Source organism: Hippichthys cyanospilos, chromosome 21, assembly GCF_059441005.1.
Source record: "Hippichthys cyanospilos isolate Australia breed blue-spotted pipefish chromosome 21, RoL_Hcya_1.0, whole genome shotgun sequence".
Taxonomy (NCBI): domain Eukaryota; kingdom Metazoa; phylum Chordata; class Actinopteri; order Syngnathiformes; family Syngnathidae; genus Hippichthys; species Hippichthys cyanospilos.
Window position 1 is genome coordinate 8,464,827 of NC_142389.1, and position 18,892 is coordinate 8,483,718.

At 38.8% G+C, this 18,892-nt stretch overlaps 3 protein-coding genes and 1 long non-coding RNA gene across 4 annotated transcripts; 1 reads left to right on the forward strand and 3 right to left on the reverse strand.

The window, feature by feature from the left end:
* Window positions 1-475: 475 nt before the first annotated feature.
* On the reverse strand, window positions 476-2,201 carry LOC148406479 (uncharacterized). Its single transcript, XM_088404666.1, has 4 exons — window positions 1,892-2,201; window positions 1,579-1,648; window positions 1,279-1,491; window positions 476-1,200 (listed from the first exon to the last, which is right to left on the reverse strand). Exons 1-4 carry the CDS (start codon window positions 1,943-1,945, stop codon window positions 803-805), a joined length of 735 nt encoding a protein of 244 aa, XP_088260792.1. The 5' UTR covers window positions 1,946-2,201; the 3' UTR covers window positions 476-802.
* A 99-nt stretch (window positions 2,202-2,300) lies between these two features.
* On the reverse strand, window positions 2,301-8,795 carry aste1b (asteroid structure-specific endonuclease 1b). Its single transcript, XM_088404665.1, has 7 exons — window positions 8,627-8,795; window positions 7,821-8,071; window positions 7,482-7,748; window positions 5,023-5,921; window positions 4,085-4,316; window positions 3,824-4,007; window positions 2,301-2,955 (listed from the first exon to the last, which is right to left on the reverse strand). Exons 2-7 carry the CDS (start codon window positions 8,056-8,058, stop codon window positions 2,670-2,672), a joined length of 2,106 nt encoding a protein of 701 aa, XP_088260791.1. The 5' UTR covers window positions 8,059-8,071; window positions 8,627-8,795; the 3' UTR covers window positions 2,301-2,669.
* Window positions 8,796-8,900: 105 nt separating this feature from the next.
* Window positions 8,901-18,863, forward strand: smarcc1b (SWI/SNF related BAF chromatin remodeling complex subunit C1b). Its single transcript, XM_088404664.1, has 28 exons — window positions 8,901-9,144; window positions 9,399-9,518; window positions 9,729-9,814; window positions 9,899-9,980; window positions 10,060-10,152; window positions 10,465-10,534; window positions 10,605-10,674; window positions 10,750-10,825; window positions 10,927-11,052; window positions 11,249-11,331; window positions 11,401-11,507; window positions 11,847-11,906; window positions 12,005-12,033; window positions 12,169-12,284; window positions 12,365-12,436; window positions 12,513-12,626; window positions 12,716-12,869; window positions 13,941-14,051; window positions 14,208-14,267; window positions 15,172-15,430; window positions 15,509-15,574; window positions 15,639-15,685; window positions 15,767-15,866; window positions 16,715-16,857; window positions 16,933-17,067; window positions 17,157-17,289; window positions 18,381-18,467; window positions 18,543-18,863. Exons 1-28 carry the CDS (start codon window positions 8,977-8,979, stop codon window positions 18,608-18,610), a joined length of 2,835 nt encoding a protein of 944 aa, XP_088260790.1. The 5' UTR covers window positions 8,901-8,976; the 3' UTR covers window positions 18,611-18,863.
* LOC148406482 (uncharacterized) lies at window positions 10,097-18,704 on the reverse strand. The gene is made up of 5 exons (XR_015863957.1): window positions 18,483-18,704; window positions 17,375-17,443; window positions 16,705-17,234; window positions 15,283-15,426; window positions 10,097-12,201 (listed from the first exon to the last, which is right to left on the reverse strand). It is a non-coding gene; the product is annotated as an uncharacterized LOC148406482 (long non-coding RNA).
* Window positions 18,864-18,892: the final 29 nt, after the last annotated feature.

An 18,892-nucleotide genomic window follows, 5' to 3' on the forward strand; every position in this document is an offset into this window, starting at 1 on the left:
CAATGAATTAATTAAAAAAATATATTTTATTCGTGCGTCAAAATTGTATTACTTGTACAATGTCATAATCTTTGTACACCAAATGGTATTTATTCATTATCGGAAAACTATTCGATTAAGCCTAAAGCTGTTAAATGATGCATGAGAATTTGATCATCAACTTAGGAACAACAGAGTATAAAAATAGAAAACTAAATTACCAAATGGCACTTCATGAATTGCGGACAGGCTTTCACAGTAATGTCAGATTATACGTTTGTAATCATTTGACTTTGGCCCGAATGAACATCCTGTGGTGTTCTCTTTATTTCAGGCCGGGAGTATTAAAGCTTGATTATATTTAACCACGGGGGTGTTAAAAATAACCATAACACATTTTCCCTTGACCTGAGACAGTACTGTTTGCGAAATAAAAATATTATGGGTGTCTTCTGCCTCCTTGCGTTGATGAGTGGAAGTACAAAAGCATACAAAATTGCAGATCACGTTATGCCTCTTTATTAGATGCATGCGAGATACAATCATTTCAAAGGGACCCAAAGAAATGTCTTATTTTGACATATGCCTATGTAAATACATTTGTTTCTTGAATGCAGTTTTAATTTGTTTCTTGACCACGCTTGTTATTCAAAAGAATTGTATCCCCAATTGTTACATTATGTATCTACATGTAGTTAATCACCGTTGTTCAAATAGCCATTGCTTTTAGGCTAAGCACAGTGATGGGTTTTGTTGATCATTTTTTTAATAACACAGTCTGCTAAGTCGATTGTGTTTCAAGGTAAATTCAGAAATGTGAAAACTACAGAAGAGCGCCTGCAATCTGAGCTACCTCAGTAAGGACTTTTTCAGCGTGTTTTCTGTAGATCGTCGACAACTCCTTCGCTCTCCTTATTTCCTTCATGTTTTTTTCCAGATTCTCATTAAGTCTTCCTTGCTCCTGGTAAGTCTCCGCGACCTTCTCCACCTGTTCAGCAATTCTAGCCTTGCTCCGGAGTAGCCAGCCAATCAGCTCTTGAAGGATGGTACCTTTAGATACTACGGCTTTGGTGTTCTCAGAAGTGCACTTCAGCTCTTCTTGAGCTAATCGCAGACCCGGAGGAACCAAAATCTCATTATCTGCTCCGTCTGAATCCACGGGAACCACATCAAGAAAGAAGTCGTATCCCTTCATCCTTAGGGAGACCTTGCATTTGTCTCCTTGAAGACCAACGATAAAAAGTTGGGAAAAAAAAGGCCAAATTGAAATTCCTAAGTCACAATTTGACCTCTACTCACTGTGTTCTTCTCTGATCTTGTCCACGCATTCTGATACAGTCAGATGATCAATGTTTGCGAAGCCACAATTCTTCCGCAGTTTTATGATGCGTCGAACCATAGACTCGTAACGTTCTTGCAGATCATTGAAGGTCTCGGCTACATCAGAAAACCTCAAATCCAATTCTGGAACGCAAACTCGCCTCATCACCAACCGGCCTGTCTGCTGTGCATCTAGTGAAAAAAAAGTCACAATAACAATAATAATGCATATTGACAGAAAATGTCCATCATAACTGTTATGAGTTTAGGATGACATACCAGTGTGTACTGGTCGTGTTAGCCGAGCAGATTCAGCTCCGTCTAGATCAGGTTGCAGAAGAGGCTGCCTCTGATAATGCAGATCATACTTCATCTTTATTTAACCATTTAGTTAGTAAGAAAGGCCCTCCCAATTAAATTTCTGACAATATTAAATAAAAATAGAAACACATGAAAATAAACATGTTTCCATACCACACTTCTCACGCAGATAAATGTAAAGTATTTCTATCGCTCAAACTCATTTAAATCCCCTTGACAATAACAATACACAACTATAGTGCATGGAATTTCAATCGAACACAAACTTTACCTCGTTGTCGGAGTTTTCATCGGGGAAGCAACAAGTGCAGAGGCAACGAAGCATTTTCCGTCATTTGTGTGTCTCCCAAAGTTTTCGTGTCAATGACTTCAGACAATAGAGTCCACATTCCACATGACGTCATCGTCATACGACTCCTGAAAACGTTTCTTATCTTTTTTTTTTTATTGTAGCCAGGTGTGTAAACACACCAGCATTAAAGTAGAGAATGCAACAGTGCACATTGAGAAAATACTTGATGTTTATCATGCAAAATCTGGATGTTATTTTTGTTGTATAACACCCAAAATGTACTTTACATTTGATTTCATGTTTTTGGCTGCTTTGAGCAGATGACTTCACCATTTAAGATTAATTTTTCCAACTCATGTTTACAGTGGATTTGACAGAGGAGTCAATATACAGTATAAGTATAAACTTTATTGTTTAATTGCTGTACCATTTTGTTTGAATGTTAAATATGTAATTAAATGTTTTTTTACACACTGCAGATTAAAATGACAAATTTTAAAAAACATGAGCATGAATACATTAATCCATTTCATACAGTATACATCAGTTAAAAATAATAAAAACATAATAAAATGTAAAAAACTCTACGTCGTTGCATGGTTTGAAGTAACTCCAGTACAACAATATTTTCTAAAAGGCACAAGCTGAAACTGCAGAATAATTGATAATCACACAGTTGCTTCTTCGCATTTCTGCAATAACATGAAATGTGCTCCACTCAATTTGGTCGCATTTAAGTCCCGATATCATTCTGGTCTTATTCACTGATTCCTAAAACAGCAAAGCGGTTATTGATCCCCTCATTTCCTCTCCTCCCTCGCCCTCTTCTTCCTCCAACTGCTCCTCTTCCTCTCCTTCCTCGCTGGTCTCCTCGTCCCATGCCCCCTTTCGTTGAAGGTGGTTGAGGTTTGGAGCTGCAGTTCTTCACGGCGTTTAGCAGGATGGAGTAAATGTTGTAAGAAAACTTGGGCAGCATATGGTCTACCGTTCCGCCTTTTTTGAGATGGTTGAGAACCCCGTGCACCATGGTACCACTAAACAAACTAATAGAAACACACAGAGCGGAGATTTGTCCTGCTGATAGGTGGAGAAGTTCAAGATTGAATGGATGGCAGCAAAATTTCAAGCAGGCACATATAGCTGAGCGAAAACAGTACTCAGTACGTATAGTCTTAACATGTGCATTCAAAAGTTTAGCAATGATCAACAAGTTATTTAGAAAAAGTTATTTTTCCTAAAATGTCACCCAAAAGTATGGCTACGAAGTGGAAATAACAATAACAAATAACAAAAACAAACAAAAAAAAAGAAAACAAGCAAAAATACAATGGAAAAGATGAAACACAAGCACAAAAAAATAATTGTAAAGAAAAACATATCACAAAAGACAAAATGTTCTAGCTTTTTCGTTTACATTTTTTGTTTGTTGTTTAATTTGTGATTCTTGATTTGCGGTTTAGTTTTTTGTCATGTGTTTTTTGTTTTGTATTGATATTAATTTGTTTTGTTGTGATTTTTTGAGACTGATGTTGTGTTTCATCTTTTGTAATATTTTTGTGATTTTCTTTTGTTTTTTATTTGTGCTTCATCTTTTGCAATGTTTTTGTTTGTGTTTTTCTTTGTTGTGTTTTTTGTTTGTGATTTTTGAATTGCTTTTTTTATTTGTTTATACCTTTATCATGTTCCTATATTGCGGTAAATTTTTATGTGTTTTTGATTTGCTAGTATCTTTCTTTCGTAATGTGTTTTTATTTTCGCTGGCAAATAATTTTCCTTTATTTTTTATGTGATTTTTGCTATTTTTTTATTTGTGATTTTTTAAGCACACCATACAAAAGCCTAACCCGCCCAATTTTCTGTGAGTATTGTTAAAAGTTGGGAAATGCAAACTGTACATTTAAATGTTCTTACTGTGAGAGATGGACTTCATTCAATGGCATCAACAAAAGCTGATTCAGACCCTGCGCACTCCAGAGGCAGGCCTGCCATTGGCTGAAACTGTGAGCTGCCGCGACATCCATTCCATGTCTTGAAGAAGAACGATTTTTATCCAGCTGACGGATCAAACAGCTCTCAGCCCCCTTATCCTTTGGGCCTAAAATGTGGACCACAAAAGTGATATAAGCAGGGAGAGCTAATTCGTTGATCTTTTCTGATAACAGTGTAACAAACCAGGAATTTGGTAGTTGACAACTCCATTTTGCTCCATCAAAAGCAGCTCTCCGTAAACCATTCCTACTATCAAGGCCTGGAGGTGAAGCTGCGAAGGCTTTGGGACAGCCTCCTGAAGCCAAAAGCTCGTCACTGCAACGGGCAGACACATGTTGGCGGGAATGTGGGCCAAAGCGGACGGATTCACCTGCAAAGCTTCAAACAGGGCATTACGACGACGTCCTTCAGGGACCTGCGTTATTGAAAGGAGAAATAATAGTAAGTAAACAGAGGGCGCTTTCTGCCAAGATGATTAATTTTCTCAGTCAGCTTTATGAAACGGACGATGCTTTATAGCCTGGAATGACTTTCACTTCACAGATATGCATTTGCAAGCATCATGAAAATAGCTGAGAATATACTAAAATGAGCAAAACCGTTATCTATCCAAAATGTGCTTGCGTTGAAAAACGTAAATGATTAAAACATTATTTTGAATATCATTGTTTGTTAACCAAATAATTGCATCAATATTTCCTTATTCATTCACTATAGACATCCAAGATCCATTATTACCGAGAAGTTATTGTTAAGTCAAAAATACATTTTAGCTGGCCTGTCAGTGAATGAGGTAATACAATTCATTTTGAGCATTTTGTGATGTCATCAATGACTTTTTTTTTTGCTATTTGTGGCAGGGATCCATCTCAATTCCTTGTAGAAAATCAGTTGTCTACTGTATGCATATTAGCTCATTGGCTGCCAGCCCAATTAAAATGGATCTTTTAAATCCATAGCTGTTAATGGCAATCAATGTTAATTTTGAAAAAATCTGCTTGATGGTGTTGCCAGAATTTCAACAGTTAATGTGTTTGTGATAAACAAATAATAGGCTCCCACAATCTGACAGGTTTAATAAATTACAAACAGGAGAATTAAAGTGTAAGTCTTTCAGTTACCTCACTGAGGGTATCCACATGAAAATGTGATTTCAACCGCTGTGCCTCTACTTGTTTTTTCTTCAGGGTAAGGTTAAGCCGATCAAACTCCTCCACGTATACAGGAGCTGCAGCAACGGCGGCTTGATCGGAGCTAAATCTTTCATCTCCACTCTGCTGAGGGAATTTAACTCCCCCGCGCGCTTGGCCCCATTGACCTCTACCACCTCTCTGGGTAAAACTGTCCTCTACTCTAAATTGCTGGGAGCTGACAGGGTGAGCTTGCCTCCCGTCGAGTAATAATATCCCATATATAACCTGGCGTATAGCCGTGGCGCAACTGTGGCTGCTGGGTTGCTTGCTGTTCTCCACCTGTGTAATGAGGAGCACCCTGCGCATAACCAAAGCATCAATCACAAACGGAGCCAAAAGTCCCGCTGTTGAAGTCGTTGACAAGGTCTTGGGTAATGTTTGATTATGTCCTTCTGGAGCCTTGCATTCAGTAAACCAACAAGCCAGGGGGCTTTGAGGGGTGACATGGTACTCCTTCATGAGCACTTTGAGCTGTGAACTGAGCCCGCTGTTGGCTCCCATGAGCCTCCTCACCTCCGCCAGGGCCTGCACTGAACTCGGGAAAGAGGACAACCATCGAAGCAGGACGTCAATACGGGAAGAGGGCGATTTACTGTTCCTCTGGGCGCCAGTTCTTTTGTCTATCATATCGAGGAGTCGTTCAGCCTCTTTTGGAGTGACGTAATCGTTACCGGCCAGGATAGCACAGAGAGGCAGCAACTCGGGATTCATTCCCCCATAGAAACGGCAAAGACCCTGAGTGGTGTAGCATCGAGCTGGAATGTAGCAGTGAGAGGCTTTACCGTTGAGGTTGGTCCAATTGAAGAACTGGAGGGGCAGGTATCCACCTATGAAAAAAATAAATAAACAGAAAAATACCTGTATCGTAAAATTATATATACATATACATTCACTGCTGTGAAAGAGTAACTGCCCCTGGCCTCTTCCTGTTTTTATGTGTTTATATACCTGTATTCAAAAATTTATCAGTTTGGATTATGAAGTCAACTATTATTTCACAAAAACAACCCAGGTAGCCGTTCGTATAGTAGCCGTGCATGTAAAATAATCACCTGAGCGTAGGGCTGCACGATTATGGCCAAAATAATAATCACGATTATTTTGGTCAATATTGAAATCACGATTATTCATCATGTTTGGTCAAACAAGTCTATTTATTGCCCTATTTAGTAAACAAGCAGTTTATAGACAAGGCTTCAAGGCTTGATACTTACAAATAATAGTAATAGACTAAAATAAATAAAATAATAAATAATTAAAACAAATTCAGAAAACATTGCAAATACTTGGCACACAGGACACACAGGACTTGCTGAGTGCAAACCAATGAAAAAAATAAGCCGACTAAGAACCAAGCACATGACTTACTTTTAAGCAAATTTTAATCACTTAGCAGTCAAAATGTTATCTTCGGTCATTTCAAACCGAATTTATTCTAATTTCTTGCGAATCGGATTTTTCAAAATGGGTCTCAATTGACAGCTAGCGCTGTTAATATTAGGAATCAGGTGCGAAACTGCATTCTCATTCAAACGAGTGTGAAACAACGCCCCTTAGCGGTAGGATGGCAAAGTGCTTGATTTGACTTGTAATCAAAAAAGTGCTTGACTTTTTCAATGTCAATATCGCCAGCTTAATTAATCGCAGCCAATATCGTGATCGCGATTAAAATTCGATTAATTGTGCAGCCCTACCCGAGTGTCAAAGTAGTGGAAACTGTTTTTTTTTTAGCTTTGTCAGACACATTTCAATCACTTTCTCATCTTTCCTTGAATTTCATTTGATTGGTTTGGTTTGAGGTCTTTTAGCCCATTGATCCTAAACAGGTGATCCTAGGATCTGCATTTTCCTATTATCAGATAAACTCATCACATACTTTTTATAGAAGTTAAGAACATTTGACAAGTGAAATATACAAAAATAAAAATCTTAACAGATATCAATTTTTTCAAAAGTGTTTGTCTTCTTTTTAGGTGACAAAACGTTTCGAAAGTCTGCATTACTATGGTATAAAAGCCATTTGAAAATGTATTATTTGGCCCCCTGTGACCTTGAAACATTGTATGACAGTACCATCATAAACAGAGGACCCGCTATAATTCTTTATGGCCTGCCCGTGACCTGCTTTTGTATCCTGACACACCAGTTGAGAATCACTGTTCTAGCCTCCTTCCCTTTTTTTCCTGAAAGGTACTATTTAGTGGTTTAGTGAGCTGTGGTTTACAGGGCGTGGTGAGTGAAATGGAACGTAACTGTCCAACAACCGTGGCTAATCATTTAACTCATGATTTCACATGGGTCTAGGAAAAATACAAAACTAACAGAAATCAGAAAGGAGGCAAATACTTTTTCACAGCACTGTATCTCTTCAGCTGCAAGTTCTATACCTGGCAGGTCAAAAATAAAAAAATCGCTGTCATTGCTGAGAACTGGGCACCTCCACTGATGAGCCAAACAGGCAATGTCCCAGTCAGCCTCAGCAAGACACTGGACCAAGGAGACTTTCTTCTGATTGAGCACCTCAACGAAGACCTGCCTTGTAAGGATGGGAAGAACTGAGCCATTGCGGCCGTGAGAGAGATTCTCTGCTTCCCTTATTCTGGACTGCATACGCTGCTGCAGAGTAGCAAACTTCTTGTTGCTGGGGTCAATCCCTGAAAACAAGAATGAAATTATAACAAGAAGAGCAATGGAGATAGAAATCTGATCTTTAATATTATAATTACCCCCATCCAGAACCACGTATGGCTCAATATTACAGGCCTCCAGGGCAGAGAGGAACTCAAGGACCAACGATGCAAAGACATCATAATCTCCTCCATGCTGTCGGTCCAAACCATGTTTCAAGTAGAGATTGAAATATAAACTGCTGCCGTCAACAACCAGGCGGCTGTCTCTGAATTTCACATCAAAATGTAAATGTCGGTTTCCTTCCACAAAGGTAGTAAGACCATGAACCCCCATGGGATCTCAGGCTCTGGAAAGACAAGGAGTGAAATGATGCAATGGATGTAAAACGTCCAAACACCAGTTCAAATGCCACGTTTTTGTGTTGTGGCAAACAAAATATATAAATAGAAACCTTTCTTAATAGTATCATATGTATGACTACAGTATTTGAGGCATACACCCAATCCTGGCCGCCTGCCAGTCTTGTGACGTTGCTCGTATAGTGCCCTGCATCATGCAGTTTAGGGAACACACCTCTTCCGAAAAGTCTCCTGCACTTGTACGGTACTGTAAGGTACTGTACAAGTAATAGGTATGTAAAATGGACGAATTGCAAAATCAATTGATTAGAAACAAAAAACAAAACAAAAACAGAAGCACACTTTGGTCTCATATAATACAATTCATTTGCACGAGACATATAAAACGACGATACAGGCTTCGTATTGTTTTACTTCTCTTATTTGTATACAACACGCTTCGGTGCTCCTATTGGGTGCTCCTATTGTACTTTTTCGAAAATGATTTTGAGCAGAGTGTAACATTTTCCTTACTCATTTTCTTCCAAATTAGTGTTCCGTACCTTTGCCGGAGCCTCCGCGGGTTGAATATGCCCGAAAGTCACGGCTTTCTTGGAAAGAATGTCAACTCCGGAGTTGCTCATTAGTATCTTTTCAAGCTCGACTTGTTTCTCTGCGTTGTATTTTCCAGGCTTATTTTCGACATTTCTCCCTTTTCTTCTTCCTGTCGATTTCGATTGGTTATACTCGTTATCGCCCTCTACCGAACAAAGCAGCATTTCTTTCTTTTTTTACGTTGACTATCGATTGCCTACCATCTCGCGAGAGAACGCGAGATTCCCGAAGCTAGCAATGCGCGCTAGCCAGTTTTGTTCTGTTTTCCTTTCATGATAATCAGTGTTTTATTCTCGCTATGTCCGGAGCAACGAGCCTTGAATATCCAGGGACAAGTCAGACCGGCTCTGGGTTTGGCGCACATCGGAAAAAAGACAGCACTCCGTCAGCCTGGTTCTGGGAGAGTCCTGACACATTGGCTCAGCTGGAGCTAGTGCGCCAGTGGATTGGGAAGTACTACAAAAAGGTAGTTAGCTCGAAGCTAAAAAGCTAGCCACCTCCTTCCTGCAGAATGTAAACAGACATCTCTAATAGGATAACATTTTCATCAACATTTTCTTCTAACGAACACAATTGAAACTGCGAATCGGTACTGAAATCTGATTCTGCATCACACCAACGGTTAACAGTTAGAGTGGCGAATATTGAAGTAAATGCAGCAACCGTGATTGACAATCATTATGCACCCCCTCTCATACTCATCAAATATCTTTTGTGTAGTCTGTGTTAGTAGATGCTCCATCATGCCAAGCACTGGCTGCTGTGACGTTGCAGCTCCTCCAGTTTCAAGAGGATGCATTTGGCAGACGAGTTCCAAATCCTGCCCGCAACAAAATACCCGTAAGACTCAAGACATCATTACCACAAATCCATATTAGATGATCTCTCACTATCATATATATATATATATATATATATATATATATATATATATATATATATATATATATATATATATATATATATATATATTATATTATATTATATTATATTTTATATTTTTTTTTAGCACACCGCTGACAGGCATGTTTAACTTCTAACACTTTTTAGACACATTGTTTCATGGACCTGCGTCCAGGAGGTGGACTCGGTCACATCCTCGGTACTGCTTACAAGTTCAAATCTGAGCAAGGCTGGTGAGTTGCATAGCATGCCCACATAATCTTTTCGCTTATTTGTGTACTGAAAAAAAGTGTCCCTTCATTCTATTTTTTTCACAGGCGAAGGTTTGACTTTCAAAATCCTTCAAGGAATGAGAGGAATGTTGAAATGTTTGATATGATTGAAAGAACATTATTACAGGTAATGACACACTTAAGCAGAGAAAAAAACAAAAAGATGGTGGTTGTAAATGTTTATTTTTGTGTGTGTGTGTCAACAGCAAAATATTTTCTCACATCCAGTGGTATATCTGGACCCTTCACTGGATCAGGAGCTGGCTAGTAGAATTAGCGGTGTGGTTACAAAGCACCAGGTAAAAAGGAATATGCTATATTTTTGATATTTTTCTTTTACATGCATTTTGAAAGAACTTGAAATGAAACAGTCAATCCGTTATTGACTTTATTCTTAATTTAGGCTTTTCTTACTCTAGAGCTTTCAGTAAATGGAGATGTTCTGTCATACCTAGTTCTTAAATGCTGTATTTTTGTGTAACCTATTAAATCAATCACTGCCGGTGATGACAAACCAGAAATAAATTTGGCTCACAATGTTTGCTTGAGCATGTGATAGGTCATCAGTGACCATTTTGTACTGACTCATCTGTGCTGTCTTTTTTATCCAGGGCACAGTTAGTGTGGACAGAAGTCTGGCTAGTCACCATGTATATCCTTTGCCCTCATCAATAGAAGAAGGTAGGAAAAAAAAGATCTATGTAATAACTAAAAGCTATACATGATTTGATTTTATGTATTTGTGTTTCAGATGAATGGATGCGCCCTGTCATGAGAAAACAAAGTCATATCCTGGTGCACTGGGGCATGCACCCTGACAGGTACACACATGATCATGCATCTGATTCTCAAACAAAAACATTCACTGTGAGTTTTTTTTTTTTTTCGCTTTCTAGTTTTGACAGCTGGTTGCCATCTAGTGATGTCAATGGAGATGTTGAGGAGATTCCTCATCCAGAGAAACCTTGGAAGGTGAACAGCACATATTAATGACGTTACCAAAATGAATGTTTTTGTTTAGCTTTTTTTCTCTTTGTCTATTATAATGATTTGTGTGTGGCTGTGTGCTCCAGGTCCACGCTGGTTTCGTTCTGGACACCGATGTTTTCAACGAATGGATGAACGAGGAAGACTATTGTGTGAATGAAGGGAACCTACCTGTTATTCTTCGACAGCGCATATACATACGAGAAGAGCAGGTGTGTTTTGAGAATAATTATTATTAAGAGGCTGAAATCAGAAGATTTGACCAATTGAAGTTAAATGATAGCTCTAAACGATTACAAGATTAATTAAAATAGTTGTTTCATGTTTACTCATTAATCTTAATTGTGAAATTTTGATAGCTTTAGATTAATAATTGCACCTCTACTTAAAATACTCCTTCTATGCCAGGACATGAAATCCACTCCCTTCAAAAAGAGAAGACGTTCTCCCTCTCCCTTGTCGTCTGAAGCTAGGAGGAAAGGGAAAAAAGGGTACGCCATTTTTTTTTTTTACCATAAAGCTGTTGGAGACTTCCATGATTAATTCCTTTTTATATGTAGGAGACGACGTGGACAGCTGGAAGAAGAGCCAGAGGAGGACCTGACCAAAGATATGGAGGACCCAACTCCTGTTCCAAACATGGAGGAGATCGTATTACCCAAGATTGGTAAAAGTTTTGTACAATCTACGATAAAAGACTGACCTCTATTATTGTGTGTGCTGCACTTAAAAAGCAAGTAAGAAGAAAAAGCAGATCAGTATATGTTTAATGGGGAAGCCAAGTAAAAAAATTGTCTTTACAATAATATTTATGGTCTATGCCGCACACTAAACACTGATGAATCTTGCGTTTGCATATTACGAATCAAGCAACAAAATGGATCATTTTTTATCCATCTCAAAGCGCGGCCATTTTACCCCTTGTTATCGACAGAACCCTCGTGTATTATGTGTGTATTTCATTTTCATCTTATTTTCTTCTTATTTATTATTCTGTCATTTGCAGTCAACTTTAAAAAAGACAGTGAGAATACACCTGTCAAAGGAGGTATCATGGCTGACCTGGGTAAATGTGCTTCTTATGATGACTTATGGCATAATAGTTATATTTCTACGGTAAAATATGTATCTCAAAATCTAAACACTACACATTTTCTCTCTTAGATGATCAGGAAGACGATTTTCCCGGAAGGGTAAATATGGCTGGCGTTAAAATACATTGCATTCTTTTTATGCTATACAAGTGCAAAAATTGCTATGTAGTTGTTTTCATGATGTTAATAACTAGTGGATGTTGCGTTTGTGTTTGTTTGTGGATTCCATACCAGGAGGACGATGAGGGAAGAGTGGAGATTCCTCGTCTATTAGAAGGAGAGGAAAATGTCACTGAGCAAACGCATCACATTATAATACCAAGTTACACATCTTGGTTCAATAACAACAGGTGAAAAAAGATAGAGAAAAGTTTAGTTATTTGCTATGACACATATTTTACTGTCCTTACGCCAAATATGTTTTTTTCAGCATCCACTCAATAGAGAAACGCGCACTCCCTGAATTCTTCAACGGAAAGAACAAGTCAAAAACACCAGAAGTGTGAGTGACACAATCAAAGGCAACGGAACTGTCAAGTAGAAACAAATCAAAACAAAACCAATCTTGTATATTTTAGCTACCTGGCCTATCGTAATTTCATGGTGGACACATACCGACTCAACCCCCAGGAATACCTCAGTTCAACATCCTGCCGGCGGAATCTCACCGGAGATGTTTGTTCCATTTTGAGGTATTCGCACACGCAACTGAATTCAAGCCGTAAGTGTGCGTGCGCCCTTAGGAGTACTTAAAAATATTTGTGGTCATTATTGTGTTCAGGGTGCATGCGTTTTTAGAGCAGTGGGGTTTGATCAACTACCAGGTGGATGCAGAAAGCAGACCGCTCCCCATGGGACCCCCGCCTACTCCCCATTTTAACGTATTGGCAGACACACCCACTGGGTTGGCCCCTCTACAACATAAGCCACTCCAGGTACATGGAAAATTCTGCTGCAAATAAGTGTTACAACATACAGTTTTTAAATGTTTACAGTATTACTACAACATTCATTTTTCCATCTCAAAATTCACATATACCAGTCCTTATTAAATAGTGGGGCAATGGCGATGCTTTATGTAGTGTAATTCCGCATCCATGCCACCAAGTGGCGCTTTCATCTCAAAGTTTTGGCGGGAGTTCTAAGCTTTTTCAATCGCTGACATTTTTTCTCCAAATCAAGTTAATGATTAATGTCATTTCGAGAAAAAAATAGCACAATGTTTTGACCATTTTCTTCAGATTGAATTATTTAAGATATTGGTGTTAAGTTCTAGATCAATTTATATTTATTATTATTCAGTCAATAAAAAAATGGGCATCAAACTTTTCAGTTATTATTTTAGTTCATTTTATTTCAGGCTCTTTTATACACTTTTAAGTTTTTTCAGATTTAGAATAAGCTGTAACCGCCACAAAACCTGTACAAAGGTAACATTTGATGATTTTTTCTCAAAATCAAGTTAATGATTAATGTCATTTTGAGAAAAAGAATAGCACAATGTTTTGACCGTTTTCTTCAGGTTGAATTATTTAAGATATTGGTGTTAAGTTCCAGATCAATTTATATTTATTATTATTCAGTCATTAAAAAAAAATGGGCATCAAACTTTTCAGTTATTATTTTAGTTCATTTTATTTCAGGCTCTTTTATACACTTTAAGTTTTTTCAGATTTAGAATAAGCTGTAACCGCCACAAAACCTGTATAAAGGTAACATTTGATGAAAGCTGATTGAAATTGCTTTTTTTCTTTTGTTAATGTTAAAAAGAATAGAATTTTAGGTATATTTACACAGTTTCCATCGATAATGATCATATATAGTCACCGCAGCAAGTGGGGAGCTGTGCAAAATGTTTTCTCTTTCCTTGAGGGGCTTTGCAAAAAATTACTGAGAAGTATTCCTTGCATTTGCTATGAAGGCTGACATAATTTGTCAAATCACACACATTCTCAACATTTCGTTTCCTAGATCAGTTCTAGTTGTCTAAACTCATTTTTTTCCAGGTGACTGCATCACAGCACATGTTGTGCTTCCCAGAAAAGAGCAGAGAGAAGCCCTCTGATTGCCAGAATTTCGGATTGCGCATGGACGTTTACGCCAAGAAACACCCAAAGGTCTCAGCAAGAGCAATTGTTTTAATTCACTTTTACAGATTTCTTTTCTTTGTTACTCGTGTCTAATGTATTTCGTCAACATTTTTGCATTTTTTTTTTAAATCATTTTTTTTTAACAATTTGACGTTTGCTATTGTTCTTTTGCATTTGTCTTAGACAAAGGGTGCTTGTGCAGGACGAGAATGGACAGAGCAAGAGACGCTTTTGTTATTAGAGGTAAGAGTAGTCTATTTTTAAGAATGTTCACGGGGCCCAACTGATACCGATTTTTTGAGGCAATCTCGAGTTTTGCAGAAAAAATACAGTTACCGATTGATCAGACGATTAATGAAAATAGTTTAAAACAACATTTGTTTACCCGAATGTATTTCAACGGGTGTCAATCATACACAGATTTTTACGAGGTACCTGTTTCCTGTGAATATCTGTGGTCAACTGGAGATATATTGTAAAAAAATAAAATAAAATAAACAACTTTATGTCAGTATCCAGAATGCATTGCGTGCCACATTGCCCTTAAAAAATTCATTCAATCACAAATACATATTTGTAGGTCTTTACTTAGCCCTGACAGCCAAACCCAGGCCCTTATATTCAGTATTTTCATTTATTTATTTTTCAAATGATATGGGAAAGAAAGATCTGAAAATAGTTGGCAAACTGAATCTCACATCCCAAATATTCCATCCCAAAGACGTCTTTATGTAGTCCATACATTCAGTTCCGGGAGCATATTTAGAGTAATTTATTTATTTTTCAAATGTGGATAAAGCAGGCTCTGAAAATAGCTGGCACCGAATCTGTTTATATTTGATTGTTCTTTGAGACAAATTGCGACATCAAGGTCAATTCCTTGCACAACCATCTTTGTATTTGGTTGTAAAAATAAAAAAGATTTGCTTTGTTTTGGATGACAGTTCCATAGAATGAACTTATGATGCATTTAAGGATACAAGGTGGTATATTCATGAAAAATAATGGCACCAGTGTTACTTGTGTTTAACTGCAGCATATGGTTAAGATAATTGGCAAATGTTGGATATTTGAAGGGCCCGGTCAGGCCCTTGATCATATAACAATCCTGAAGATGTAGTTCAACCTTTTTTTTTTTTCCTCACAGGCCTTGGAGGTCTACCGAGACGACTGGAATAAAGTATCGGAGCACGTGGGCTCCAGAACGCAGGATGACTGCATCCTCCACTTCCTCCGTCTGCCTATAGAGGATCCGTACCTGGAGGATTCGTCCGCCTCCCTCGGCCCGCTGGCGTACCAGCCCGTGCCCTTCAGCCAATCCGAGAACCCCGTGATGAGCACTGTGGCCTTCCTGGCCTCAGTGGTGGATCCGCGGGTGGCGTCAGCTGCTGCTAAGGCCGCGCTGGGTGAGGAGATGTGTGGCAGAAATCATTTGTGTCCTTTTAACTCGCTGTGCTCTGACTAAAGATTGATTTTGTACACAGAGGAATTTTCACAAGTTCAGGAAGAATCTTTAAACGGTATGCCCTGCAACCAACTGAAATTATCTGGTGAGAGGATTATTCATTCAAATGCAATTGATATGGTTGATAAAAAATTGTTTTCATCCCTCAGACTCAATGGATGCCTCACAATTGCAGATGAACACCGGTTCCCATCAGGTAGGTGACCAGCGAACGCAATTTTTATTTGTATTTTTTTAAATACTGCTACTTGATGTGTGCCATTCGGCCCTAATGCAGGTTGCTGTCAATGCCGATGGGCTCCTGGTTGAATCCATCGTGCCCAAAATGGAAGGAGTCAAACGAGAGAATGCAGAGGAAAGCGAAAGGATTCATTTAGGTACAGTGTTTTCTAGGGATGGGACAAGATCTTTTGAAATTAAAACGCCGTGTGATTTCTCATCCCAGCGTTTAGTGCAGTATGGCAAAAAATAGCCGCTAAATAAATTAATTTGTTTTGGTAGCCGGAAATGAGTGGACATTTTGATGCTGACATCCTGGCATGATTGCTGTTGCTACTGATCACTTTTGAGTCAAATGTGTATTTTGTGGGTCTGACATCACGGGGGGGGGGGGGGGGGGGGGGGGGGGGCGAACCTGTCTAAAAATTCATAAATTTAGGTTGAAAAAATATGTTGATTTAAAAAAAATCAAAGTTGGTGATTCGTTATGATGTGCAATTGTGTTATTTGGTCTTCTCTGTAAATAAAAATGTTTTAATACTAATACCATTACTATTATCTAATACTAATACCCAACTGTTACTAATAACAACTTCATATATTTTGCAAAGCCCCACCAGGAAAGAGAAAACCTTTCACGCCCCCCCCTTTCGTTGTGCCGAATATAAATAAAATTATCTATAAAAATTGTATGATTTTACATAAAACTATCATGATTAACTTTAACAAAACAAAAAAGAAGTATGACTTAACTTCCAACTGTTTACTATTTGTTACAGCATTAATACAGGTTAATCTAAGACTGAAAAAAATAACCAAGTGCATCAAAACGCCTGAAAAAAAATGCCAATCTTATTTTTTTGCAATTAAACTTCGTATGGCAAATACAAAGCTTTTTACCTGAGGTCATTTTTTTTCAGAGTCCTTTTTTTTGTTGCCAAAATCTCATTTTACGGACTCAATCTCATAAAATATACAAACGAAAGAAAAGCTTACACTTTTCCAGGGCCAGGTAATGAGGAGGATGGAATTCCGCGTCAGGATGGAGAAGGCGATGAGGCGAGAGCAGTGATGGAGCTGGACCTGGTCGAGAGCACTGTTACCACGGCAGCAGCGGCCGCTTTGGCCTCCGCTGCCACAAAGGCCAAGGTAAAGACCGCCACCAGTAATCATCGGCCGGTTAGTTTCTTGGCGACAAAGAAACCCTATTTGTCCTTCACACAGCACTTGGCAGCAGTTGAGGAGCGAAAAATCAAGTCTCTGGTGGCTTTGCTGGTGGAGACCCAAATGAAGAAGCTGGAGATCAAACTGAGGCACTTTGAAGAACTGGAGACCATCATGGACCGCGAGAAAGAGGCGGTGAGTAAATGACGGCTTTCAGTCACGCGTGTTCTTCTCTGGATTTGTGACCATTAGACATTTGTTGGCCCGTTCTTTTATTTTTGCAGTTGGAGCAGCAGCGACAGCAGCTTCTAACGGAGAGACAGTCTTTCCATACTGAGCAGCTCAAACAGGCTGAGATGAAGCTTCACCAGCAGAGGGAGCAGCAGGGCCAGCCAGGATTCACAATGCAGCATTCAGGTTAGAACAGTCAGAGCAAGTTTTTTTTCCAACTGAAAATTACATTAGGGTCTCAAGATTTGGGTAACAAGCAACCACCACTCACCTTTTTTCTGATGTTTGCCTGCTGGGTTGTGATTTGTTTTTACATGAGCTTGAAGTCATTTTCTGTCAACTGCAAGTGGCAAAATGCGATTTTAAATCGCACATGAAAAATATTAGTTATTACAGTCATAGACAAAACATACAATTTTCACTGCTGAAAATGTAGATGACAAAGTATTTTTGGTAGGGTTGTTCAATCTTATTTTAGTCAGGGATGGTCCACAACACTTTGAGCGCCATTGACGTGAAAGGACGTCAATGGGAACGCTACTGAGGAATGCCATCCATGTCAATTGACGTCCACTACTTTATTTTGTTTGTTTTTATCATATTATAGGTTTTGAAAAGACTGGTTGGATTATTAAAAAACAAAACTATGGTCAGTAAGTATGATTGAAAATGGCAGGTTATTTTTTTTTTGTAAACAGCTGGCTTTAAAGAGTTAAAAAGTGATTATTTTGAAATATCAGTGAACCGTGATTACCTGATCCTTGGTGGTGTTGTTTTCAGTCAACTGAAAAAGGGGGAAAATGTCTTTTTAAAGGCAATAACCTTTTAGTTTTGAAAATGGCAAAATAAATGAACTATCCCTTTAAATGAACTCAATCTGTGCTAGCAATTTTCAGATCCTGCTTTTCTCCTACGTTTGGGGGAAAAGAATAAATAAGAAAAGGGGACTGAATGGCTGGACCTTTTAAAGACATACATTAAATACATCTTTGGGATTGAATGAATTTATATTATTAGTTCATTTATCAATCTGTCTAATAGTTTAGCGTATATGAGAATAAGGTTTGTTTTAAATGAGTGCAGTGTTTCCCAAGGCTGCTCTGGTACACACTTTAACCCTTTAACTACAGATTAGCCCCCCCAACTGTATAAAAAACGTGCCAGAGAAGTGAAAACGATCAGCAAACGCCTACAATACACAGTAACGCATTGGACGCATTCGTGAAGGGGTTAAACTCCCAAGATAACACACAAGACTCCATTGTGGCCTCGTTCAGGTCAGTCCATGGCCAACCGGATCACTCCCAGCGGAGGACAAATGCAGGCGATGGCCCCCCGCCACCCCGGAGCACCCAATGGCATGTGTGAGCATTGCTTACTTTTGTGTTCTCACCGCCGTCACCTCCGGCACACATTAAGCGCTTCTTTTGTTTCTCCAGATCCGTCCTCGCAGCCCGATGGCATGACGGCAGCTCAGCCCGGTCTTCCGGCATCGAGTCACAGCTGAACGAACCGACGCTTCAAGCGTCGTGTTAAGCGGACGCAAATAGATGTGTGCTCGGTTCAGGATTGGCAGCGCAACGGTTAAAAACCAGACCGGTAGTCTCATTGTAGACCGATCATTGTGTGTGCGTTTGTGTTTGCAGAGTGGCCCAATCAGATCAATCAAAGCATTAAAAACAAAACAAAAAAATGCCTGTAAAATATTTGTGTTTACGAGTTGAGGAATCTTGACTCATTAAAAATTGTTTTTATAAGTTTCCGGCCGTCTTTTTGTCTACATTCATAG

Bases quoted from the DNA above. Each gene is read 5' to 3' on its own strand.
- LOC148406479 (XM_088404666.1), bottom strand. From the start codon at position 1,945: ATGCTTCGTTGCCTCTGCACTTGTTGCTTCCCCGATGAAAACTCCGAC. The intron at 1,492-1,578 runs GTATGTCATCCT...TTTTTTCACTAG, and splicing joins AACACGACCAGTACACACTG to ATGCACAGCAGACAGGCCGG. The intron at 1,201-1,278 runs GTGAGTAGAGGT...TTGGTCTTCAAG, and splicing joins CAAGATCAGAGAAGAACACA to GAGACAAATGCAAGGTCTCC.
- aste1b (XM_088404665.1), bottom strand. From the start codon at position 8,058: ATGGGGGTTCATGGTCTTACTACCTTTGTGGAAGGAAACCGACATTTA. The intron at 5,922-7,481 runs GTATAGAACTTG...TTTTTTTCATAG, and splicing joins TTTTATTTTTGACCTGCCAG to GTGGATACCTGCCCCTCCAG. The intron at 4,008-4,084 runs GTTTGTTACACT...TCCACATTTTAG, and splicing joins TGTCAACTACCAAATTCCTG to GCCCAAAGGATAAGGGGGCT.
- smarcc1b (XM_088404664.1), top strand. From the start codon at position 8,977: ATGTCCGGAGCAACGAGCCTTGAATATCCAGGGACAAGTCAGACCGGC. The intron at 9,519-9,728 runs GTAAGACTCAAG...AACACTTTTTAG, and splicing joins CTGCCCGCAACAAAATACCC to ACACATTGTTTCATGGACCT. The intron at 12,437-12,512 runs GTGAGTGACACA...TGTATATTTTAG, and splicing joins AAGTCAAAAACACCAGAAGT to CTACCTGGCCTATCGTAATT.